The following is a 27,875-nucleotide window of genomic DNA, read 5'->3' as shown; positions in this document are numbered from 1 at the left end:
GTGCCTCAAACTGAAATGTTAGAAAAGGAGTCTTTGAATTTTTCTGTGTAACAATAGGGGGAAAATTTGGAATTGAGTGTGTGGTTAAGTAGTGTACTGTGGGGTTTTATTAAAAGTAGCAAGGATTTAGAGAAACCCAAAATATCTATTGTAGAAGATGGCATTAAAACGGATTAATAAGGTAATTTCTTAAGTTTTAAGTTGATGAAATGAAATATAAATATTTAATATAAGTTGTTTTTGTGGTCATTGTTCATTGCACTGATTGAATGTACTCAAGTCAATTTCACAAATCTGTTTTATTACCAGCTTTTAGTACACTTAGTAAATTATGCTGTTACAGCGACACTTTGTATTATTTGTTACTATTATTAAATATAAATATCTGAGTTTTTACTAGTTAAAGTACTAATCAATGGTAATTTAAAACAAATAGGTGTACTAAAAATAAAAATTGAAGTATTAATGCGACGAAATTAAAAATATGTTGGAGCAGGATCTAGAAATAGGGTTATTACATATTAATGTTACACGGTGTTAACCATTTGTTTAAAAAATTTCTTTAGAATTTAGATAAAGTGCTACTTCTGGTTACCCAAAAAATAAGTTTATTCTAGCTCAGCCTCAAGTGCCTGCGATTTTTCTCCAAATGATCATAAAAATCATACCCAGTGCACCACAATGATACTTTTACATTTGTATAAAAAAATCCAATGTCTCCTACATCAGTTATTTACACTGTTACAGGAACACTGGTCAAGAAGACCCGTGCACAAAATGTCGAAATTATGAAAGTGTTCTATACTTACTGTAATAGTAAATAAAACTTCATTGTTTTTTTGTTTCTTGTTAATGTAAATTGTACACAACTTATAAAAAAAATTTAAATGAATTTAAGAAGAAGCTTGATGACTATATAAGGGCTAACTTTAAGCGTTTTTTTAAAAGCTAATTTAATTTTACATGTGGAACAGCTGTGTCTGACCAGTAGGTTTCATGTTGTCCCAAAATTTATCATTTTGAAATTTTTTGAAGTTCATTCTTCAGTTTTAAAAGAAACTATTTCAGATTGTGGTTGTTAATGACATTTATGGACATAGAACTCATTTCAAGCCTGCCAAAATAAAAATAAAAATTTGCAACTAAAATTGGGGTAAGTTCAATCTGTAATTTGAAGTATGTTAGAGAGATATCTATTCATTAATCAAATTAAACATTTTTAGTCTTTAAAAAAAAGATGAATTGAAAGAGTTATGGTATGTGAACACTATGAAATTGAGCCCTTTTTATCTCCCCTTCACAGACCTCATGTTTTTGATAGATTGTCTACTGATTTGTCTTTCCATTCTTTACTATCAAAACACATGTATTACTTAGTGTGCAATTAAAAGAGTACCAGTATTAACAAAATTACTTGTTTAATGAGATGATTGATGGAGGTTTATTAATAATGTTTCTATTTTTTTCTCCAACAAAATACATCAAGTAACTCAGCTGAATTTTTAATGACTTTTCTCACATACTTAGAGAACCATAAAAATTGTGACAATTGTAGGATAACTTCAGATTTTGTATTGTTATCCTGTGTTCTTCCATGCACTATTTATTTAAAGAAAATATCTCCAAAACCCTAACTATTATCTTTGTAGACTTCAGGTTTGGGACCACTGCGTTACACATTTTGTTTATAACGGGTAAAATGGAGGAACTTTAAATTCCAGAAAAGCTGGTTCTTTTTTTTTAGCAATGGGTACACCTTGATTTCTAGTATATATATATTTTATGTTTTGAGATGAACAAGAAAAGTACATAAATTGTAATGTTTCATTTGTCATTTTGTTTCAGTTTTGTTTTTCAAAATATCGTGGCAGTAGTAGTTCCAAAACAATATTTTTTGACCGGTTAATCCATCCACCAAAACAAATAACCAAATCAACAAAAACAAGCATAAAGGTTAAAAAGTACTTGCATCACATGTCATTCTATGAAACTTTTATACAAGCATTTTAATAATTATAAGTAATAATGGTATGTTAAGTTAGCCACATTTATCAATGAGTTAATGTTTAGTTATGAGTCATGTACATAACTTGCTTTGATCAGTTGTAAAATTCTACACATATACAGTCAGAGAAAAGAAATAACTTTTGCTAAAAGCAGATTTGTATAATACATATCTGCCTCTCGGATAGCTTGTGGGTGATCGGACTCGGACTCGATAGTGGTACACAAAGAATGGAAATGTAAATCAGAATATTTGGGTAGAAAGTTTTAAATCATGTAAGATTTTATAAATATTTTTTCAATGAAATTATCTTGTTGTAGTTTTATCCTCGTGTCAAATTGTGGAATGGTTTTCATGATGTTGGTGCACATGTGTGTGGTTTAATAGTATATGGTTGAACACATACTATTATTTTGTTGCATATGTTTAAAGGGCCTACACAGGTCCTGGAAAGTGTTCAGAAGTGCTTAAGTGTAAAACATCAAAATTTATAGATGTTGAAAAGTCTTGGAAAAATCCTAAATGTTGCTTATGAATATGGAAAATACTCAAGTTTGAGGCAGCTTGGACCCCTCCCCATATTTTTGCATATTTCAGTTATCAAAGAATATATAATTTATTGTAATAAAAACATGGAGGTTTTGAAGTTAAATGTGTTACATTTTGTAACATTAAAATATGAGTGTGTGACATAATGGAAGTGTGTGCATGTGTTATCTACACTTATTGAGCCATTGTGTAACAACACATAACAGTTGAAAATATTGATGATGGGCAATTTGATTAACTTCAGTGACTATTCATTTAATTTACTGAAAGAAAGGAACACATCTAGACTGAAGTGCTTGATAAGTGTTATTTGAAAGATAAGGGACTAGATACATAATTTAAAGTTGATTATCTCAGTTATTGTGGGCCCAGCATGGCCAGGTGGGTTATGGCGTTCGACTCATAATCTGAAGGTCACAGGTTTGAATTCCTGTTGCACCAAACATGCTCGTCCTTTCAGCTGTGGGGGCATTATAATGTTACAGTCAATCCCACTATTCATTGGTAAAAGAGTAGCCCAAGAGTTGGCAGTGTGTGGTGATGACTAGCTGCCTTCCTTCTAGTCTTACATTGTTAAATTAGGGATGGCTAGCACAGGTAACCCTCGAGTAGCTTTGCAAAAATTGAAAAAAAAAACAGTTATTGTGCTTCTTAAACTGAAATATAGGTGATAAAAGATTTTATTCAAGTAAAAATCTCAGAGAAAATGTTATAATATGAACTATATAACATTGTTTAACCAACAGTTACAAAACTTATCAGTTGTAACTATTGAAAATGAATGAAAAATTTTAAACCATTTATACAACCAAATCCAATCCTTATACCATGGAATTTAGTCATGGAATTACTTGTGTCTTATGGGGTAGAAAGTAAGAGGCTTGAACATATTGTTTAAAGGTATATATTTAATGTTGTAATCAGTATGTTATGTCAAAATATATCCAGAATCTCTAGAAAGTTTATAGTTGACTTCAAGTTCTTCTTGTATAGTAGAAGATATATTTTAAATATTACAGTTGTTTTAAGAAGATAGTGTGAATTGCTGTATTTTTGTGAAGTTACGTACACATGTTCATTATCACATTAGTCCTAGTTTAGTTAGAGAAATATGAATATTGTTTGTAATGTAGAATTACAAGTAAGTGTTTAAGTTTGTAGAGAACTTAAAGGACAGTATAAAGTAATTTGTTCTCTTACCTGTATTGGACATTGAAAGAACCCACCAATGAAAGAACAATGATGTATTAGTATTATATTTATTGTAATAATCCTTGGTATTCATGTCAGAGTGGTGTTACTTATTATGTAAGCTTTTCTTTGTTGTGTTTCTTTTTGCACATTACAAGATTTCTAGAGGAGAGGTGTTTAGCTATTAAATTTATTGCAGTGTTTTCTGTCTCCTAATGTGTGTGTGTTGTTTTTTTTAAGTTTATAGTTCAGCCTATGAGAGCTCTGTAATACTTGTCCTATGCTTTAGAAGTTTTTCCTGTTAGATTTACAGGTCTCATACAACAAAATGTTAAATTTTTCTAAAGCACAATACTGCCATTGATTATTCAAGTTTGAATTAAGCCCATTGAAAGTACTGAAATTAAATTTTGGTCAATAGAATATTAGATGGACAATCCATATGGTAAAATAGCATCAAATTTCAAATTTATTTTTCGTAAATACATCACAAAATGCAAGTAATATTACTTAAGGACTAAACAAATATATATGTGTGTGTGTGTGTAATAATAATAATGGCTATGATAATATACTTCTTACTTTTTATTTTTATGAATATTGTTGTTACTTTAATGTGGATGACACATGTAGAGTTGAGCTGGAAATTCTGTTATGATTATTGTATTGGGTTCAAGAATTGCTGAATAATTTCATTAGTTTATATTTTTAGGCTTTTTACTTCTTTCGCATATGTTTTCAGTATTTGTTGTGCATATTGGAGTGGTTTAGACTTTTTGGCAATGAAGTTAGAAACAAAAAAAAACAATCTTTTCTTTCCAGATAATAATTCAGCTGTTGTTTCACCATTGCAGCTTTATCAGGACTGATGGGACATCTGTGTTGAAGTACAAGCCTTGGTTGAAGTAAAAAGTTTATTACTGTTATTATTATCTGGAAAGTAGAGGTGGTTAAAAACACCCACACAACAAAAATTTATCATCACATAGTTTTTTTAACAAGTGAATCAAAATAATTTATTCATATGGCATCCTGACTCGAATTTCATGATTCACTGTTATGAGTCATTAAAAACAGTCAAATGGTTCATGAACAGTATGTTTCTAATTCCAGAATACTATCCATACTAACTTGTATTTTCAATGTGAATTTGCCATCATATGTGCAGTAGTGCTTTTTGCAATATGTTGGAAGTTGTGTTTTAAAGAGCTTTGACAACATGTGAGTGTGAGGGCACTTAGGAGCCCTGTAAAAGGCTCAAAATACAGTTAATAAAGTACAGAACAAGGTTATGCTTAATCATGTATCTGATACTAACTGGATCTATGGAAATAGAGAGAGCAATCAGTAACATCTATTACTTTTATTAGCAGAAATACCCCTTCTCTCCAGGGGCAGGTATGAACTGGTAGTTTGTGTGGAAGACTATTGGGCCTGCAGCTTTTTCTGGAATTATCTGACAGCTCTACAACAATGTAGTCATATCTGATATTCAATAGTGTCTATAATCAATGAGAAAAATCTTTTTTTTTAAATTTTGTTTTAAAAATGAACTATCATCACAGCATTACATCATGGAGTAGAATTGATTGAAATATTTTTGCAGACACAGTTATCAATGAAAGTACCTTGTTCTTCTGTTGAAACATTCATTATATTTTCACTAAAGAAAACCAATTTTTTTAATGCTCATATTTGATTATTTTTTACTTGAAACTTACTCTTTTTTATGTAATTTTTAATGATTAAATCTGAAACACACATTTTCATGGAAATTTCAATTGTTTTGTTTATTGCTTGGCTACAAAAATACTGCTTAGTTATAAAAGTATTACCCAGTTATGATTGGTGGTGATCAATGCAATAGTTTCCAAGATCGAAGCTTTTAGACGTGTATCGCAAACTCAATTATAATAAGATTAGTATTACTGTTTACTCTAGTAATAGTAGTAACATTAGTAATCCTGATAGGTCTGGGCCTACGTATGAATAATTTACCGATAGTATTACAATGAAACAAGTCAGATATTGAATATAGATTTTTTTGTGATTCAAGTTTTTGGCTTCTTTGGGTTAAAAAAAAAAAGGTTTAAGCTCTGGTTAAGTGGATTTTGCATTTAACTTTCCAGCTGAGTTTTTCAGAATTTTTGGAAACTGATGCACTATTTCCTTTTTCTTATAATTTTTAATTAATAAACCTTAGGTAGGCACATTGCTTGTATGACAAATGTAAATTGAGCTTGCATACCACTTACAGCAAAATTAGTTATTTAAAATGAACACCTGCTTTGCCATAAATCTATCAAAATTGTAAATGTCCAGAGAAACATATGGTTTGTTCACAAGTAACTTTCAGTTTGTAATTAAATAATCATGATTTTATTCATTATTATTGAAAGTAAGTTCTTCACAGCTGAGTTTAAGATGTATCATTTTGAAATTCAGCAAGAATGGTTTTTGATAGTATTGATACATTTAGTCCTGTTATTTGTCAAATGACTCATAAATTATCACCTTTCTTTGCTACTATTCTTATGCATATTATGGTGACATTTAAAATAAAAAAATAGTGATATTTAAAGTTAACTAACTAATGTGAGTGTGCTAATAAAATTATACATTGAATGTACAGTTTAAAATTACAAACTAAAGTATTCTTTTTCATTTTTGGTGTGCTTGTGCTGGCAGACATTCTAATGACACGATTTGTCAAAATGAAGAAATCTTTTGAATAATGTACTTGGAAATGAATAACTCGTGTGTGCATTCATTTGCCTATGCTGCCTTTGTAAACTGAAATTTATATGGTTCTGAAAATTGTTACCCAAGTCTTAAAAAAGTGTACAAACCTTGCATTTATGGATATAAAATTCTGAATTTATTTTGTTTATTTGAATGAAAAAAATGACTTCTTGCCACCTTGAGCTTTTTGAATCATCAAATTATTTTTAGATTTCCTGAACAAGTTGTTAACAATAGGAGCATGTGCAGTCAGACAAGTTGACATAAGTGCTGCTATCAGACAAACTTATTATGGGAACATTAGATTTAGGGCTGTTAAATAAGAACATTAGTTTCTTTTATGTGAAGCTGAGATACTTTTTTAAAATTGTATGGGGCAGCTTTCTATTCTATCCTGTAAAATATTCTTGTAGTGAGATTAAGATTTAAAAAAACAACAAAAAACTAATGTATAGGATCACACACAAGTGTGCAATGAATTTAAAAAAATGACCCAATAGTTTTCCTGAAAGAGAACAGTGTACTGTTCCAATACACTCCTTTTTTGGGTCTTTCTTTTGCACTTCTTGTGATGAGATTGTTTTACTTAGTTATGAATAAGTTGTTGTCATATTTAGGTGCTTCTTAATGTAACATTATTACTTTTGGTGTTTGTGTAGACCAAATGTAAAATCATTTACTATGTTATAATAACAGATTTTCAGTGAGCACTCATTTGTAAAATATGAAGGAAACTTGGAAAACATAATTTTAAGTTTGGTAAAGTGTGTTGAAAATAATTTTCTTATGAGGACTTTGATTTTAAGTGTATATGTAAAGTAATATAGTAATAGTTTGGTAGATAATCCAGACAGTCTTTGTGAAATGGGTAGCAACTACCTAGTACAGTGTGACATTTATGGAGAAAGTTTTGGAGGACTAATCTACAAAAGTTGCATAGAACTGCTTTAATATTAGAATGCTCAAAAAAAGAGGGGGTAGTCATCTTAAGCTTACCATGTATTTTACAGTTTTATTATAAATCATGTTTGATTTGTTACTATCTATGCCTAATATACAGTTTTCCTTCAATGATATATGAAAACTTAAGATTTAAGAATCTGGGCATTACTTACATGATTCAAAATTTATTGTGTACATGATCTTTATGAATTGTTTTATCACATAAAATATGAATACCCTACCATGCTCATAAAAGAACATTTTGTCCAAGCTAACTTTGTCAATTACTACTTCTACAGAGAAAATGGTGCTTACTAAAAGAAAATTTCAGTACGTATTGCATAAGATATTTCTCTCTCTCTCTTTAACCTCCCAGTGGCATAGTTTTATGTCTCTGGACTTATACCGATATAAATCAAGTTCTGATATCTTTGGTGGGCGGAGCACAAATAGCCTTTGTGTAGCATTATGCAATGACAAACAAAGTTCTCTCTCTCAGAATTAACAAAATACAAGTTATGTATGATTTAAAATGTTTATGGTTTTATGTGATTTGTGCTCTTAGCATAATTTTGTTTATATTGCAAATTTCAGATTTTAAAATTGTAAAGTTTTACTTGTGTAATGGGTTCATTGAGATTGTTTTGTTGGCTTTGTACATATACATATAATAGATAATAATTAAACAGAGCATACTGTTTGAAACATAAGAATAAACACACTGTTGATCTGTTAAATGTTTTGTATTGTAGATTTCAATTGTTTCCCTGTACTTCTATTTTGCACATAAAACAGTCCCTGCAGGAGAATTCTGCTGTTACGCTGAATTTAGCTCATTGATTTGACCAGTACTTTGTGTTATTGTCATGTTTATCTCACTCAAAGTTGTATTTTGTAGATCATTTTAAATGTGAAATAATTTGGTAGGAAATATTCTAGACAAAAAAAATGGATACTTTTGTAATATCTACTCTTTTTACTTACAAAAAAAAGTGATATTTGTAATTTGTTGCTAGTTTTCATTGGGCGCTAAATGTAAAATGGTTTGCTGTGTGAATAGGTTGCTAGCTATAGCAGAATATTTAATGTTTGATATTTTGTTTTCAGTATTTGCACAAAAATTCACAAAGTATTCTAATAGCAGTAAAAACTGTAATGAAAATATAGGCAGTAATCAAATTGCATATTCTTGGTAAATGCCACCAACATGTTAAATAACAATTTGCTTATAAACATGTACTGTATGATTCTCATTTGCTTTCATCTTTCACAATTTGATAAATCCTTTGAAGTTTTTATATTTTTTCCTGGATGTCTAAACATGCTTTGCATTTGTAACAAATGAAGTATATCTAGTGGGTGTTCATGTAAGTACATATACTTGGGAAAAATTTGGTTGCTTAGCAATAAAATATTTAAATAATTTTCTCCTTTGATTTGTCAAAGGTCACTGTTGCTATAACAACCAACCTTATGTTGGCTTCAGTGAAACATTAATTCTTAAGTACAGTGAGAGAAATTATTGCTGATACAAGGGGAAGAAGCTACAACCTATTCATTTGTAATATGTATACTTAAAGCTTTGTGTGTAGTCCCGTAATTTTAATAATGTCATTTATTGAAAGTGCAATAAGTTGTTATTGTCTTATGAAGAGAGTTTTTAATTTCTAATAATGGGGTTCTGAATGTCCATTTTATTGGGATTCCTGGTTTTATGTGTGTGTGTGTGATTTCAGTTAAAGTAAAATTACCAATGATAAGTGAAAGATACTTGGACAACACTTTAAGTCTGTAGAATCTATTTGATGGTTGTATGAATAAAGCATTTTTTAGATTGTTTCTAGAATTAATTTTGGAATCTAAATAATTTGCTTGATGTCTTAAACATGAATAACAAAAAGAACAACACTTGGATATTTTGAGTATCAATTATTACCAAAACATAACTTTGTGGACAGAATCATAATAACTGCCCATTCCAAAAAAAAACAGTTCCTGTTTTATTTTGTCTTTAATGCACTTTGGTTCCCAATAGAGGGCCTGCATGGTCAGTTGGTTAAGGTGCTCGACTCATAATCTGAGGGTCACTGGTTCAAATCATTGTCACACCAAACATGTTTGCCCTTTCAACCATGGGGGCAGTATAATGTGATGATCAATCTCACTATTCACTTGTAAAAGAGTAGTCCAAGAGTTGGCAGTGGATAGTAATGACTAGCTACCTTCCCTCTTGTCTTACACTGCAAAATTAGAGACATCTAGCACAGATAGCTTTCATGTAACTTTGAGAGAAGTTCAAAACAAACAAACAGTCCCAGTAATGATCAATGGAGTGTAAGTATATTAATAATGTCCACAAATTGATAATACTGTGGTACCTCAGTTCTCGAACAATTCGGTTTTTGAACGTATTGTTTGAGAAAAAAATGTCTCAGTTGTCAAATATAAACTTGGTTCCTGAACCAGGCTGTCGTGGCCTGAACCCCTAAATGACCCAAACGACCCTTTGACCATTTTTGGCCCATGCCAAGCTTGCCAAAACATTTTATCCGCACCTGTTGCTCAGTTCATACCCCCACTAAAACTTGCTGTAAACGTTCTCGTTTTTATTTTTATTTTTTGTTGTTTTTCTAAATATTCTGATTAAATAAGCCACCATGGGGTCAAAGAATGATAATGAAAGCAGAAAACCAAAAAGAAAAGTTGTTAGAGCCACAATAGGGGTGAAAAAAGATCTCATAGTGAAGTATGAGAATGGTGTTCACGTGTCTGACCTTGCTACACAATTTGGTATGGCAAAGTCTACAGTCTGCATCATACTGAAAAGTAAAGAGGTCATCAAAAGAGCTGATGTTGCAAAAGGAGTGACAGTGCTTACAAAACAAATAATAACAATGGAAGAGGTAGAAAAACTTGTTGATTTGGGTAAACGAAAAACAGTTAGCTGGTGATAGCATTTCTGAGACCATCATTTGTGAGAAAGTAAATCAGTTGCATGCTGACCTCCTGAAAAACACCCCTGGAATGAGTGCTGATACAAGTGATGCCTTTAAGGCTAGTAGGGGTTGTTTGAAAAATTTAGGAAGAGAAATGGCATACATAGTGTGGTGAGACATTGGGAGGGTGCCAGTTCTAACAAAGATGCTGCTGATAAATTTGTTAAGGAATTTAAGGACTCTGTAGAAGCTGAGGGTTTTATTCCCCAACAAGTATTTAACTGTGATGAGACAGGCCTCTTTTGGAAGAAAATGCCTTTTAGAAGGGAGGATGTTCCTAGTTCACTAATTAAGGAAATGTGTGGAAAATAGGGAGAGTTGCAAAGTTTTGTGGAAAAATTTCACCCTGACAAAGCTGTAGCAAACTGCAGCATAAACCTTTTAAATGACAATGTCATGTCTTACTTCAGAAACATTTTAAAATGCAGGCAGAAACAAATCTCATTAGATAAGATTTTAGTAAGAAATGGGTCCAGTGAGTCTCAAGCACCCCAGAAGGAGAGTTACCTGACATTTTTATAGAAGGTGACTCCCCTTCCAAACAATAATAACCCTCCCACTCTCCACTTTCCTCACCACCTTTCACTTACACCATCAGCTCTCCTCAACACAGGTAAAGTGCAGTTTAATTTTAATTATTGTTTTTTTATTGTGTTTATAGTTTTTGTGGTATTATTATACAGGTAGAAATAAGCAATATTTTTACTTAAAATGCTCCATAATGCATAATTTTTGGAGTTCTGTAATAGATTAATTTAATTTACAGTATTTCTTTTGGAAAAAATTGATTCGGTTTTCAAACAGCCTTCTGGAACAGATTAAGTTGGAGAACCAAACCTTATACCACTGTATAAAGAAATAACTTTTTTGTTTCAATTTGTATCTTTTCACTTTTGTAACAGGAGCTACAAGACCTTGGTCGTGACCCCCCAGCACAGTGTTCTGCTGGACCTGTTGGAGATGATTGTAAGTACTGAAGTACTAGAGAAATTATTTCATTTTTTTTTTCCCAATCAAACAATTGTACTTTGACATCAAAGTAACCCACATGGTTTAAAATAAACTGTTTAGTACTCATGGTCATCACTTGACTAATGTGAATTTGTAATAAAGTTACTGTTAATGAAAATTTATACAAAACATTCATGAAATATAATGGTTAATAACTGTATTGTATGTTATTAATCTCTAAATTAAAATTAAGTGATTGGAATACTGTGTTGTGTAAAATTAAGAATCAATTATATATATAAAAGAAAACGTTATGTGAGCAACATTTTATTCAAACAACTTTCATATATATATATTTTTTTCCCCTTTCAAAACAGTTTTAAAATTTGATTGTATTAATCTTTTTACAAAAATTACTAATTTAGTTTTAGTGCCACACTGATGAAATTTGAACTTTGAACTTATTAAAGATTAAATTGTTTATTTCATTAAGAAAAGCCTGTTTTCTTTATGTTTTAGTGTATTTGTTGTCATATTTTAATCACTAAGTAATACTGACAAACAAAAAAGAAATGGTGCACTCCCTAGTTTTGGATTCTACAAATCATAAAAGGGTTAAATCATTACAATACTTTAAAATTTATATAAATAAAATTATTCTTTCATTTCATTAAAGTACTAGAACCAAGTTATGGTGAATAAATCAGTCTTTATTTGGATAACTAAAAAAAAAAAACTGTTGCCTGATTAAACAAGGCCAGTGCAGTTTATTTTTGTAGTGTAATGGCTGTGAAAAGTGAGTTAACAGCTTCAGTATTTGTTATACTGATGGCCAGGTTGATTTTTAGTTTTTTTCTGAGTATGTAGCTTACTCTGATCAGAAGCTATTATTTACTAATGCAGTCTTCTCCTGTTGACGCTGTGGTTCACGACCCGCTCCAGGATCAAGATTAGCTTGCTGTTGATACAGCTCTTCTGTTTTATGGGTAAGCCAATACAGAATTTCATTGCTGGATCTGTTGTTGCCTGGTTAAACAATGCCCATGCAGCTCCTTCTAGTATTGTGATGGCTGTAAAAAGTGAGTCCTGCTTTGTGGTCCGAACCACGAGATTCATTCTTACTCTTGAGTGGTACAAACTGTGGTGCAGTGTTTATTATGATACTAGTTGAACCCGGGTCCAAGTTTGTTTGTTTTTTTATTATCCATAATTTGTGAGATTATTTTTGTATAGTTTATAAAAAAAAAAAAAAAAAAGTAATGCTCTGTTTGGCAATAATATTGCTGGATGTAGACCTTTTTAAGGAGTTAAACCTAAGTTATGGCTTTTTTTATCCAATCTTTTTATAGAACAGTGTTTGATTTCTAATTTGGAGGATAGAAGTTAGGTAGAAAAACTGTTCGAATAGGCTTATTGTGAAGAAAGATATTGTACAGAACTATTACCATGGTTAAGAATTTATAGATATGAGATACTTTATTGTATTAAAATATCTTCAATAGAAAAGTCTTGGATGTTATTCTGATGGTTCAAGCAATTTGACCAAGTATTTTATTTTCCTAGACTGCTTCTATCTGAGATAGCACATATGATATATGATGGTGTAGTGTTACAAAAATGTTTCCAAGTATTGTACAATTATTTTGTGTAAAAATTTCTACTGTGCAAAATAAGTTGATTTTAACATATTATCTCCTGACACACACACACACACACACACACACACACACACACACACACACACACACACACACACACACACACAACTTATCCTGTAGAAACTGGAATGTGCTTCATTGCTCATGTGTCTTGTATTATTTCAAACTGGGAAATATATTTGTAATTCAGCATTCTAAGAAACGTAGGATACTCCATTTATAATGACTTTAGTATGTACATATGGATAAACTTTTATTTCTATGTCATTGTACTTTGTTTTTTGCAACAATTGATGTGTCTTTCATAATGTAGCTGTGTTCAGATTTTTTTTTATTTTTGCTTTGCTAAGTAAAAAGAGCAGTAAAACGAGGATTTAAGTTTCTACTGAAAGTAAGACACTGAGCCGAGTTAATGTGTAATCTTGGCACACAGTTTATAAATGATCATTGACTTAACCAGTTTGGTCACTTTTGTTGTATGAGTTAGTCTCAATTGAGAACCATGAATGCATACTATTTTTGAAAATCAAATTAAAGAAGCTGTGAGTTAAGTTTATGAGGAAGTGCGTGAGGCTTACCATGAGGAAGTGCGTGAGGCTTACCATGAGGCATTGCGTGAGGTTTACCATGAGGAATTGCGTGAGGCTTACCATGAGGAAGTGCGTGAGGCTTACCATGAGGAATTGCGTGAGGCTTACCATGAGTCTGAGGAATTACCATGTTGCTAAGGTATTACCAGACTAGTCTGAATTAGCTACACGTATCTGAAATAAACTTGCCAAAACCTTGGTAAAACAAGCTAGTTACAGTCCTACTAGCTATGTGGTTTCCAATACATTCTACATTAAAATTTTATCAGCCTAATGGGAATGATACACTACTTTCTCTTCCAACAGTGTCAGGCACCTCCTTTTTTTTATGAGATCTCACATTGATTTCATTGAGGGGATTTTACTACTGAAATTGTAGCAGGTATAAAGTATCACATTTGAAAGTAACATTATAAAACTAATGTGAAATGCAAACAGATATTCATGCTATTGGCTCCTCCCACACTGGTGGGTTGTAGGACAAACAAGCAATAAATGCATTAAGTATATAAAACGAGATGTGATTGGCCTAGAGATCCTGAAAATGATTTTGTGAATCATGAGATACATCAATTAAAATTTGTTATTGTTTAAGGGATTACGTGTGGTTTCAAAATCAGAAGTAGTTTAAAATTATATAAAATAAGTAACATGTGTCTTATTGAATTTAGATATTAATTTTAAAATGGCTACAATGAAATTGACTAAAAAATGATAAAAACTAATTTCTACCTGGATTTTCAGTGTACATGATGTTGACATGCACATATATTTTTGGAACATGTTTAACTATAGTATTAAGTATTCCTAATCCTGTTTCATTTTAACAAGTCAAGATTAACCTGTTGACTGCCAAGTATTTCAGCTGCTACAATACAACTCTAATGCTTGTTCATTTTGTAACTTTTTGTGACGCCATTTTGGATCGAAAGTGAAACAATTTGTAAGTAGGTCAAATGCATCTATGGTGCTGACATCTAGAGCTGAAGTTAGGTATTACTGAGAACGAATTAACTCATCCGTGGCACTGTGTTACCGATCTGCTTGGACGAGTTGTCTCGTCTACGGCACTGAACAGGTTAATAACTGATTCCAAGTTTGCTAGAATTATTGATTTTCTGTGTGAGGTACATAGAAAGAACTTCTTGTATTAACGAGCTTTATTGCTTTTATTTTTATTTATTCTCTTTCAGTATTTCACTGGCAAGCAACAATCATGGGACCAGTAAGTATTTTTACAATTTCTATATCTCTTTCCCACCCTAACCAGCACTACCACTGAATGTAACAAGTGTAATTTTAAATGTGTTGTTTTGACCATCCATTAACAATTTATTACTTGTGGCTTAAACTAGAGTTTTTTTGTTGTAATGAAATGCAAAAACTTATTGAGTGGAGAAAAAAAAATTAAAAAATTATCTCTTCTGTCTTAAAACAAAATTGAAATTGAAAGAGAGAAACAAAAAGGAATATTGTATAGGAAATATAAACTTAGTGTGTATAATAGTTGTAGTAGCATTTAAGCTAGTTTTCTAAAGATGAAACATTGATATAAATGCAGCCAAACTTTGTGTTTTGCACTTAGTATGTTAAATGCTGCAGTCAAGAGAGTGGAAAAGTAACATATTTGTGATTATGTTACTTAGATGTCTAATTAAAATATTTATTTACAGAATTATTATATACTGTGCTGTTTCATTCACATTGAGAAAACAATATCATATCATTTTACTTGTTGTATCAAGCATGATAATTTGTGCAGATTATTAGGATAATATGTACATATTTTAGTAATTTCTTCTCTTAGTCAATGTTATCTCTTATTAAGGTTCGTTTTGTGACAGGAGAGAAGAATGAGCTCTATCTCTGTGGTATCCAATTTGGTTCACCCTCCTCAGAGGGTACAATTGTACCTTACTCTGTGGTATCCAATTTGGTTCACCCTCCTCAGAGGGTACAATTGTACCTTACTCTGTGGTATCCAATTTGGTTCACCCTCCTCAGAGGGTACAATTGTACCTTACTCTGTGGTATCCAATTTGGTTCACCCTCCTCAGAGGGTACAATTGTACCTTACTCTGTGGTATCAATTTGTACCTTCAGAGGGTACTCCTGTGGTATCCAATTTGGTTCACCCTCCTCAGAGGGTCCAATTTTGGTTCACCCTCCTCAGAGGGTACAATTGCACCTACTCTGTGGTATCCAATTTGGTTCACCCTCCTCAGAGGGTACAATTGTACCTTACTCTGTGGTATCCAATTTGGTTCACCCTCCTCAGAGGGTACAATTGTACAATTGTACCAATTTGGTTCACCCTCCTCAGAGGGTACAATTGTACCTTACTCTGTGGTATCCAATTTGGTTCACCCTCCTCAGAGGGTACAATTGTACCTTACTCTGTGGTATCCAATTTGGTTCACCCTCCTCAGAGGGTTCACCCTCCTCAGAGGGTACAATTGTACCTTACTCTGTGGTATCCAATTTGGTTCACCCTCCTCAGAGGGTACAATTGTACCACCCTTCAGAGGGTACTCTGTGGTATCCAATTTGGTTCACCCTCCTCAGAGGGTACAATTGTACCTTACTCTGTGGTATCCAATTTGGTTCACCCTGAGAGGTACAATTGTACCTTACTCTGTGGTATCCAATTTGGTTCACCCTTTGTACCTTACTCTGTGGTATCCAATTTGGTTCACCCTGCTAGAGGGTACAATTGTACCTTACTCTGTGGTATCCAATTTGGTTCACCCTGCTCAGAGGGTACAATTGTACCTTACTGTGGTATCCAATTTGGTTCACCCTCCTCAGAGGGTACAATTGTACCTTACTCTGTGGTATCCAATTTGGTTCACCCTGCTCAGAGGGGACAATTGTACCTTACTCTGTGGTATCCAATTTGGTTCACCCTGCCTCAGAGGGTACAATTGTACCTTACTCTGTGGTATCCAATTTGGTTCACCCTCCTCAGAGGGTACAATTGTACCTTACTCTGTGGTATCCAATTTGGTTCACCCTCCTCAGAGGGTACAATTGTACCTTACTCTGTGGTATCCAATTTGGTTCACCCTCCTCAGAGGGTACAATTGTACCTTACTCTGTGGTATCCAATTTGGTTCACCCTCCTCAGAGGGTACAATTGTACCTTACTCTGTGGTATCCAATTTGGTTCACCCTCCTCAGAGGGTACAATTGTACCTTACTCTGTGGTATCCAATTTGGTTCACCCTCTCAGAGGGTACCAATTTGGTTCATTGTACCTCCAATTTGGTTCACTCTGTGGTATCCAATTTGGTTCACCCTGCTCAGAGGGTACAATTGTACCTTACTCTGTGGTATCCAATTTGGTTCACCCTGCTCAGAGGGTACAATTGTACCTTACTCTGTGGTATCCAATTTGGTTCACTCTGTGGTACCTTACTCTGTGGTATCCAATTTGGTTCACCCTCCAATTTGGTTCACCCTCCTCAGAGGGTACAATTGTACCTTACTCTGTGGTATCCAATTTGGTTCACCCTCCTCAGAGGGTACAATTGTACCTTACTCTGTGGTATCCAATTTGGTTCACCCTGTGGGTTCACCCTGCTATTGTACCTTACTCTGTGGTATCCAATTTGGTTCACCCTCCTCCTCAGAGGGTACAATTGTACCTTACTCTGTGGTATCCAATTTGGTTCACCCTGCTCAGAGGGTACAATTGTTGTACCTTACTCTGTGGTATCCACCAATTGTACCTTACTCTGTGGTATCCAATTTGGTTCACCCTGCTCAGTGGTACCCCTGCTCAGAGGGTACAATTGTACCTTACTCTGTGGTATCCAATTTGGTTCACCCTGCTCAGAGGGTACAATTGTACACTCTGTGGTATCCAATTTGGTTCACCCTGCTCAGAGGGTACAATTGTACCTTACTCTGTGGTATCCAATTTGGTTCACCCTGCTCAGAGGGTACAATTGTACCTTACTCTGTGGTATCCAATTTGGTTCACCCTGCTCAGAGGGTACAATTGTACCTTACTCTGTGGTATCCAATTTGGTTCACCCTGCTCAGAGGGTACAATTGTACCTTACTCTGTGGTATCCAATTTGGTTCACCCTGCTCAGAGGGTACAATTGTACCTTACTCTGTGGTATCCAATTTGGTTCACCCTGCTCAGAGGGTACAATTGTACCTTACTCTGTGGTATCCAATTTGGTTCACCCTGCTCAGAGGGTACAATTGTACCTTACTCTGTGGTATCCAATTTGGTTCACCCTGCTCAGAGGGTACAATTGTACCTTACTCTGTGGTATCCAATTTGGTTCACCCTGCTCAGAGGGTACAATTGTACCTTACTCTGTGGTATCCAATTTGGTTCACCCTGCTCAGAGGGTACAATTGTACCTTACTCTGTGGTATCCAATTTGGTTCACCCTGCTCAGAGGGTACAATTGTACCTTACTCTGTGGTATCCAATTTGGTTCACCCTGCTCAGAGGGTACAATTGTACCTTACTCTGTGGTATCCAATTTGGTTCACCCTGCTCAGAGGGTACAATTGTACCTTACTCTGTGGTATCCAATTTGGTTCACCCTGCTCAGAGGGTACAATTGTACCATTGAATTAAAAATCTTATAGGGGAAAAATTAGAGGTCAGACAAATCAGTAACACAGCAAAATTGAAATTGAATTTTTGTTTCCAGCAGTTTGTTAGATGTATGTTAACCTTCTAATTTCATAAACCTTGAAACTGTGAAATTATACATACTATAGTTCTGAATTTGTAAAGCATTCAAATTTTTATATTATCTAAGTTTTATCTTAATTTTATTAAGAAATATTTAAAATCTCATTGATTATTTATTGTAGTGTGATGTTCCCACAGAATTTGTGCTTGTACATTTATTTTTTTTTTAAATAATTTTGACAGTTGTTTGTAACTAGGTGGTTTGAATATTCACAAATATTCTTGGATTATCAACTGACAAAAACAAACTGCCCCTAAATGATCATGTCACTGGTTAAACACCAGAACCCACTAGACAGTGTTGATTTCAAGTGTCTAACATTCCCATGGTTGGATAATTAACGCATGTTTTCTTATGTAGGCTATTGGTCTTGTGGAGTTGTGAGGTTGTTTTATCATGGTGTCTGAGTGTTGGCTTTATTCCACTATTCATGTTTAGGTTAATATTAAATGGCTTCTTCTTAATTTCACTTACAAAGACCTGTCAGAGAACAGTGGGGTTATCCTGTCCGACATACAAATCTCCACTGAATTTCAGCTCTTCATACATTTGAAAATGTTTGAAGAAAAGCTTCAGCTTGTGTTATTTATTGTAGTTTATGATCATTTATTCAAACTGGTTTAATTTTGTAGATGAACTGTTTCTCTCTTTCATTAACAAACTTCATCCAAGAAGTGCCCCAAATGGTCTTTTTCTTATGCTCTTAATGATACTTCCTTAATACTAGTCACAATTTCTGCAAAAATCATCTTCTTGGTAAGATTGGTGGACATTTTTTGGTTTTTACTTCTGCTTCTCTTTATTTTATGGTTTCTTTTTCATTTTTTGCTGGACATGATAACTTCCTTATTACACATTTCTCTCTCAATTATTTCATGTAGGCTTCTTTCCACTGTTTTCTTTTATCTAATTTGTCAGATATTTTATGTAACACAGAAGTTAAGGTTTTATTATTATATTCCTGCTCTTTGAAAGACAGTGGGAACATATGGTACCCCTCCTTCACCATTTATGGTTGTTAATATGTTATCCACCAACAAATTCCAATCTGTTTCAGTTTCACTGATGACCTGATGGTTGTTAACTGGACTACCATTGTCCACAGTTTACTGCTGTAAAGTATTTTTGTGAACAGAGTACAAGTTAATAATAATTTAATTCTTGATGTTTTTGTTAGAATATTATTTAAAAAAAAACTTTTGGTATTTTTTGTTAAACTACATCTAAAAACCTTGAGGCTCATCTGCACAGGATGTTAGTGATGAGGGTAAACAACATGGAAGCATTGTAGTCAGTTGGCAGACTCATGCCAACAACCAATGATGCCTTTTTGAGAAATTTTGACTTTGCAGAAATATAAGCTAGTTTTCTTTCTCTTTTTGTGAGTTAAAGGAAACTGACCAATCAAAATAATCTATACTATAATAATAATGTTGCATTTCAAATTACTTTAAAAGTTAATAAATAAATAAAGGATTAATAAAATTATCTCAGCTTCAGTTTATTGAAAATTAGTTCAACTATAGCCTGCTTCTGTTGCAGAGATCAGAGGTCGTGTTATCACTACATTACCTGTTTTTTAATGAAACCTCCTATTTCTAGTATCATCAGTAGAGATGTATGAGCAGGGTCATGCACTTATTTTCATTTGTTTGCAGCATTTCCAATTCACGTTTGATGTGGATTGATATTCGGTGATGTCGCTCGCATCCAGTTTGGATTGACATTCAGTGATATAACTTGCATCCAGCATATATGAGTCTTTAGTAGCTAACCTTGGTTTTGGTTTTTTTAATATCAATATAAGTTAGTAATGTACAAACAGAAAAATTCTGTAACATATATATTGTATTGAAATACAATCAGTAGCGAGCTTGTTTCAGATGTTCATAACAGTTTAAAATCAAACTGCACAATTGGCATGAAGGATTTTAATATGAGCAAATATTTCTGGATTTCAGGGTTTTATGTTTATTAAAGAATGAGCAAAAGCAACCATATACTTTTTGATGCTGAAAATTACTAAGGCAGCAACATGAAACAATAATTGATAAAACTCTCAGTTTTGTAACATTATTTTTTCAATGACACTTTCTTTCTACAGGGTAGATGGAAAGTAAAGGTAGTGTTGAACTCAGACAGTGAAAATATACTTTTAGGAAGCAAAGTTAGACTTGGTAATCACTATGGTTTTAAAATATATTATCAGAAATGTGTGACAGCAATTTTTATCAAAAGAAACTGTGTGGCTAAGAGTTCCACAAGAAGGGGGACTTTTGAAGAAAATTGTTTTGTATATTTAATGGATTGTTTATGTTTGACAAATAATGCAATATATGGACATACAGGTTCTTTAAATATATCTGTTTGTGATTTTTTTTCAACATAATAGGTTTTTTAATACTGTTTCATTTTTCATTGTGTCTAAGATGCTCAGATATTTCACTTACTTTGTATTTTATTTCCTGCCCTCTTGTGTAAAGTTTAGGATTCATATTTTAAGCGTGATTTGTCCTTGAACGTGTCATGTAATTAAGGTTTTGTATTTTGTTAACCAACAGCCTGATAGTCCATACCAAGGTGGAGTCTTCTTCCTGACTATACACTTCCCTACGGACTATCCTTTTAAACCACCTAAGGTAAGAAAACACTTTCTTGTTATTTTAATGCTTAAAACTCTGGACTTTGCCATAGTTTTATTGTACTCTTAAATTTTCACCTGAGTAACTTTGGTGGTATTTTGATATACTGTCTTGTGAATCTGCTCTAAAATATTGGCTGTTTCTGTGTCATGACAAGTATGTTTAGTTTTCTCCACACTAATAACAACTTTGCAAAATTGACATTCAGAAAGTTTCAAGGAGTTACCTTCTAGCAAGAGATCAAAGTACTTTATTAGTTTTTTTGTTCTTTTTAAGTCCAATTTTGGATTCTATCTTAGATCAGTTAGACTTACATAGCCAGTGCTGGTTTCATGCCCATTTGTTTTTCATTCTTTCTGTTAATATTTTAAACTAAATTAAGTTATATCTGTGTTATACTGTAGACAGCCAGAAACCCATCAGGTTCCAGCACATCTGTCTAATCGGGCCTTGTTTATAACTGTTCTTTGTTGGGTTTTTTTAACAACTTCTTTACATTAAGACTTTCATAGAAATATTTAACTAAACACAAACGAATGTGGCAGGGGTTCAGTTTAGAGAGAGAGAAGTCTCGAGAATTCTCTCCCCAATAGGGGTGATCAGGAACATTGTGGTTCCTCTTTGTCCCCTCACGTGAAAGATTATTTAAGTGTGCTTGGAATTTTGCCTGTATTTAATTTTTTACTTGTTTAAGGTGATGAAGTGCAATGGGGCGTTATAAAATTGACAGGTGAGAAAGAGGGGGGGCGAAACAAAGGCGACACCAGAGAGGTGAGCCAGGCCAAAGCCCAACAAGCAGATATCAATGTAAAATGGCCGGATTCATGACTGGGCAATAGTGTTGAATGTTTAACTAGTTCATTAATTTTCTTTTTTTTTTTCCATCCTTACTGATTATTATGTTCAAATCTAGTACTCAGTCAACTATTTTTCTTTCATTAATAATTTATTATTTGTAACTGCTTGGTAAATGTTTTTTATTAATTTATGTTGATAAAAGCAGATTGCATATTAAATGATGTCAGTAGGAGAGTTTTAACTGAAACACTTTTGCAATGAGCTAGTGGTGGATACATTCACTCAAGAAATTCAACTAGTAATAAACAAATACACTTTCAGTGTGATTAAAAGGTGGAAATGGTTGAAATTGCTTTAGATAAAAAAAAATTAAAATTATGACTGTTTGAGCCAGACAACCTTTAACAGGACTTCCTTTGATTTATAAAAGCAACATACAGGTCAATGAATCTGGGGGACAAGGAAAGAAATTTGTAATTAGATATTTAGTATTTATTGTGTTAAACCAAATAATACTAACATCAGTACTTCATTCAGCAGAGTTGTTGATGTTGTCCTATCTGTTGAGTGAAGAACTCAAATCCTCAAAAGAGCCGTGTATGTTTTTACAGCTATATTTCAGCCTTATTAATGCTTTTAAAATACAAATTTGGTTTTTAAAGAAAAAAAGTTGTTAATTGTAATCATTTAGCTGTTGTTTTTATTATCTTGTATTCTCTAAGTGATTTGAAAATCACTTTAGCAATTCTCTTGAATGATGAAATGGGTAACACATCTGAGTGGTTGTGCTTCTTTTCAAGTCAGTTTATCAGACAATTTTGTAAGTTATTTTCAACATCAAACATTTATTGATTGGAATAAAGGGAAAGTACAATTTCAATCTCTGTTAATTGTCAACTAGTGAGGATAAAATGTGGTTGATTCATCATCGTTCTGCCTCAAAATGCAAGGTATGATGTGAGTTAGTTTTAAAAAGTTATATTATATAAGCAGTGAAAATAATGCTGGAGGAATGATAACTGCAAATAATACAGAGAAATGTAGAATGAACCTCAGGTATTCATAGCTACTTCTGAGCACCAGGTAGAGAGTTGGTAACTTTTCACTTCTCTCAGTCAAAACTGAACTTCTCCGACACTTTTACATTAAAATTGAAACTTTGTGTCATGGATTGCAGCATGTACTAACAGGCTTTTTGAGTCTGAATTATGACAGAAAAAAATAGGTCCTGCAAAAATGTAATGAAATTTATGGAAATTTATTTTCATGAAGATGTATAAGCCCAGATAAAGTTTAGAGAGCATGGTGTTTGGCAAGGCAAAAGACAGAATGCTCAACCTTAAGTTGAACTGATTGAAGTCTCAATGCCATCTTCAAAATTAAAAAAAATACTAAAGCTTTAAGCTAGGCTTCATGAGATGTTAATCTGATAGGGAAAGGTTGACTTCTTGTTCAATGAAAAATGCTCTTATTGAGATTATCAGGTCAGTCTGAATTATCAGATCTTTTTTATTTTTTGTATTTGAAAGAAAAGCCTATATATACCCTTGGACTGAGTTTTGTATGTCAATAATTTTGAGATTGGATGTTATGATTGTTACAGTTAATTGGCTTGGATAAAAATATAAATCTGTTATCGAGGTCATTAAGTCTCAAGTTTGACATTTGATATGTTGAAAAACAAAACTAGAGTTTTGAAAAGCTTACTTAAATTTCTTGCTTTCTGGAGGTAGTAGTAACAGTGCATGTTTTTAATTGTTTGGGTAAATGATTGATACTAGCATTCATCACATACTATCAACAGTTATTCAAAATGGATGCAAATGATTCATCAAATATTATTATTAAAGTTCAATTTATTTTAAATCCCCTTGGGGTAGTAGCATACGTACATACCTTAAGGCAAGAATATTTTGTTCCTCATAACCAAACCCATGATGTGAAATACATAGAAGAGTACTATAAATGCTAATATAAATAAAATAATTTTTCCTGTTGTTTTGTGTAATATTACAATGGGATGTGGAAAGCAGATTCTGTTTAACTTTCAGTCGGGTGTAAATGATTGTCATACTGACCCTGTTTGTAGGTGGGTGTTTCAAGAGTTACAGCTGTGTATCAGACAGGCTTTTGGATCCAAAACATTTACTTTTGTGTTATATATATTAAAAAGGCTTTAAAATATGTAGGAAATAACTAATACTGAACCACAAATAAATTTGGAAGTGACCAGAATAAAGTGTGGGAGGTTCTCTATAGTATTATTCAAGGTTGAGACTGGTCCCTGACAAATGTGCCACAATATTACTACCCTCCAATAAAATATAGTATATTGAATTAAGTGTTGGGTTCAAAAACTTAAAAATATTGAGTCTTGAAGCTAAGTTTGACCACAGAAAGTTCGACTCAGAACTTAAGGGTTTTGAAAAAATGTTACCAATTTTTTAATTATAGAACATTATCAGTTCAATATTTTGTAATTTGGGTGGGCCATTCAGAAACTGATTATTGCAGAAATATAATTGTTTTTATATCTAGTTTTTTTTTTTATTGTTTTCATTGACTTTGAGGAAAATATTTTTTTGTATATATCTTATTATTTAATTCTGTTAATAAATTCAAAAGATAAATAACAAAGCATGGATTATAAAGTTAGTTGAGCTGTTCTAACATCCATAACTTGAAAATTGATCAACAAAATATAATAAATATTTAGTAGTTGAACTAGTGAGACCATATGAGAGGTGCCTCCAATGCCCAAAGTAATTTCCAGCAGAGATTTGTTAATTGTGAAAGTAGTGTAGTCAAGATACTAACAGTTCTTGGTATGACCAACATTCCTGTCCATTATTGCTTTTTTGAGTTACAGTAATGAACAATAACATCTAATGTCCAGTATATTGTTTTCAAGCCTGTCAATGAACTACATGAATCACAATACACTAGTGACTCACTCTGGCATCATAACCAAAAAATGAAAATTGTTTTTGCATTAGATTTGACAAAGCATCGAATTTGATATTCTTTTGTATTTAAGCCACGGGTGACCAAAAGCATATCCAAGTTTGACTTTTCTATCATCAGTTTTGGAAAGAGTTGGTTCATAGTTTACAGAAAGTGTTGTAATTGATATGGTCTACCAATTCACTGCCATTAGATTTGCCTAAACCAAGAAGCAACATTAGTTTTGGATAGATGATCTGAAATAACTGACTATTATGTTTCCAATCGTTTGTGTACTTAATGGTTTTACAATGAACAAAAACTTTAACAAATCTTCATTATTGTTTCACATGAAATTTTAACAGTAAAAAGATATATTTTTCCATACTGTGCTTAGCTTAAGACATTAATGTCTGTATGTTCTACTACCTATACAAAACCCATTACATGAGCCCAAGGACTTTGCTAAATAAAAATAAGTGAGAGGAAATATAAAATATTCTATTTCAAAATGCATACATGCAACAATAAAATCATAACATACATTTACTCATATTTGCAGTGTGGCCACTTAACAAATGGAAAAATGCCCAGTATGTTTTGATATGCATCATTTAAAACAGAAGGAAAAGTGTTTATTTAGAAAAGTACATTTTTCTTCAGTCAAACGTGTGCACTCATGTAGCGTTGTAGTTCTTTGCAAACATCTGTGTTGTTGGTTCATAGGAAAATTAATTATCAAACACATTTTTGGTTTTTATTAGGTCTACACTTTTTAAAAAGGTTTAAAAACTGAAACAGTAGATTTTTAGGTAAGATTTAGGTTTAAGTCAATAAACGTTTAATGAAAACAATGCCTTACTGTGAAGACTTCCATTTTCCTTTCATCTGTTATATGATGTATTTTTTTTATTGTAATTTTGAAAGTATAGAAGAAAAGTTTGTATTTTCCAAGTTCCCAGGAGTAAATGATGAAAGTTTCTTTCTAATACAGGTTGCTTTCACAACACGAATTTATCATCCAAATATTAACAGCAATGGAAGTATCTGTCTGGATATTCTTCGTTCACAGTGGTCTCCAGCGCTTACTATATCAAAAGGTGAATACTCTCCAGTGTAGATTTTGTGTACAGAGGTATATTAAGTTTGCTCGAAAATTTGTGTTAAACTTCTTTGTTCAAAAGTTGTGAATTTGTACAGTATTTAAATGTTAGCTCATAAATCATGCTGTGAAATATAAAACTTTACTTTTTTCAGTCCCTAGTTGTATGTTTGGAAATAGTCTTTTCATTTTGACTTTTTTTATTTGTTTGATTGTCCCCATTGTCCCTTTTTAAATTAACAATTTTTTTCTAATCTTGTTTCATAAGTATTTTTTATATCTATTTATGGATAATAAATTTTAAGTGACAGATGTGCATATGCATTTAGTGTGACAGTTTACTGCTGTATTGGCTTTTTTTTTCCATCCAGCTACTACACTGAAGTTATAAAAAGAGGCACATGCACTGGTATGCAACAACAACGTTAAACAAAATTTAAAGTTGTTCTCAAAGGACCATCTTGAGTGCAAAAATTATATTATCACAGATTTAAGGACAAGCTTCAGTGTCACAGTGCATTGTAACAAAGGATGAACAGCAATAAAGTAATCTCATCAAAACAGAATAATATTTCAGATATTAGTACACAGATTAATGCAATGTAAACAGACTTGGTAGCATGCTTTTGTTAGGCCTACATGGCATGTATTCTTCAGATGTTTGCTGGAATAACGTGTTAGAAATAATGCATGCAAAACAGTCACCCACCGAGCATGAGTTGCCAATTATCAACATTTACAGCCCTTACCTTAACACCAGTTATATGAAATACTGCTTGCTCTGTGCAGTGGTAATAAATATTATCTACACACTAATTTCATTTAAGTATATAAAAAACAGTAAAGAGAAATAACAGCATTGTCTGAATAGGGAAACCTACTGCAGTACTTGTCCACTGTTAAAACTTTGCTGACACATAGTTGCAAAAATCTACACAAACAGCAAATTTGAGTAACAATATGCACCTGAAAAATGGGGAACTTTCACGTGGCAGTTTCCAATTAATGCTTTAAACATGCATGAGCTGCACTAGGAAAATATCACTTTTTTTCATGTCAGAAAGCAATGGACTTGGAACATTTCAGAGGATGAGAAAACTAAGTTCAGTACTATTCTTTCACTTTTTTTGAAACATTCCTGTGGGATCCCATGTTCCAGTAGATATTATGTGCAATAATTTTATAATGGATTTGTAGCTTAAGAAACTGTCAGCTGTGATCTTGTGTGCTTATATTCTTTGTAATTCCTGTTGTTGGTCACAGTTAATAGTGTTTGTTGCTTTCAAAAATCTCGTATAGGCTCAAAACATGTTGGTTATGATTCCCACCTAAAATCAGGTGGAAAACTGCTGAAGTTTTTATGTGAAATCTGGATGTATTATTGTTGTTGTTCACTGGTATACAAGTTACTCTGTAACAGTTTTTATCTAACCCTTTGTTGTTTTCTTTTTCTTTATATTGCTAGTTTTACTATCCATCTGTTCTCTGCTGTGTGATCCAAATCCAGATGATCCATTGGTACCAGAAATTGCCAAGATTTACAAAACTGATCGAGAAAAATATAACGAACTTGCACGAGAATGGACCAGGAAATATGCCATGTGACACCATGGTGAATGACTAGCATTTCTTCCATATATAAATTTGTTTTATTGGGGGGAGGTGAAAAAGTTTCTCTACTTCCTACCTGTGGACATGACATAACTAAAGTGCTGGGATTTTTTAAAAGTTACCTTTAGAATTGCCCATAATTAAAATGTTCATTAAACTGAATTGACATTATTTATTGTATAAATGCTTTGTTTAATTATTACTGTGGAGGTAGAAAATTCAGAAGTATTGGTCATGTCAACTTGACTGTAGAATAACAAACCCACCAGAGGTCAGATTGTGCACCCAATTCACATCATTCATACTGTAAGAAACAATGTACATTTTTTTTTTCTATTTGTGTTGGTGTGTAAATAAAACTTTTTACATTCATCCAGAGTTTGTCTTGTGCGTGTATAGTGATACAATGTGTATATTACAGTAATTCACAA

The 27,875-nt window shown here is 32.7% G+C and overlaps 1 protein-coding gene across 1 annotated transcript; it reads left to right on the top strand.

Annotated features, from left to right (window-relative positions):
- Positions 1 to 27,816, top strand: LOC143246553 (ubiquitin-conjugating enzyme E2-17 kDa). The gene is made up of 6 exons (XM_076493449.1): positions 1 to 181; positions 11,328 to 11,391; positions 14,818 to 14,849; positions 20,910 to 20,987; positions 25,726 to 25,831; positions 27,299 to 27,816. Exons 1-6 carry the CDS (start codon positions 158 to 160, stop codon positions 27,436 to 27,438), a joined length of 444 nt encoding a protein of 147 aa, XP_076349564.1. The 5' UTR covers positions 1 to 157; the 3' UTR covers positions 27,439 to 27,816.
- Positions 27,817 to 27,875: the final 59 nt, after the last annotated feature.

This window comes from Tachypleus tridentatus, chromosome 3, assembly GCF_004210375.1.
Source record: "Tachypleus tridentatus isolate NWPU-2018 chromosome 3, ASM421037v1, whole genome shotgun sequence".
In the NCBI taxonomy this organism is placed as follows: Eukaryota; Metazoa; Arthropoda; class Merostomata; order Xiphosura; family Limulidae; genus Tachypleus; species Tachypleus tridentatus.
The sequence above is the reverse complement of the archived record's forward strand: the minus strand, read 5'-3'. Positions and strand labels throughout refer to the sequence as shown.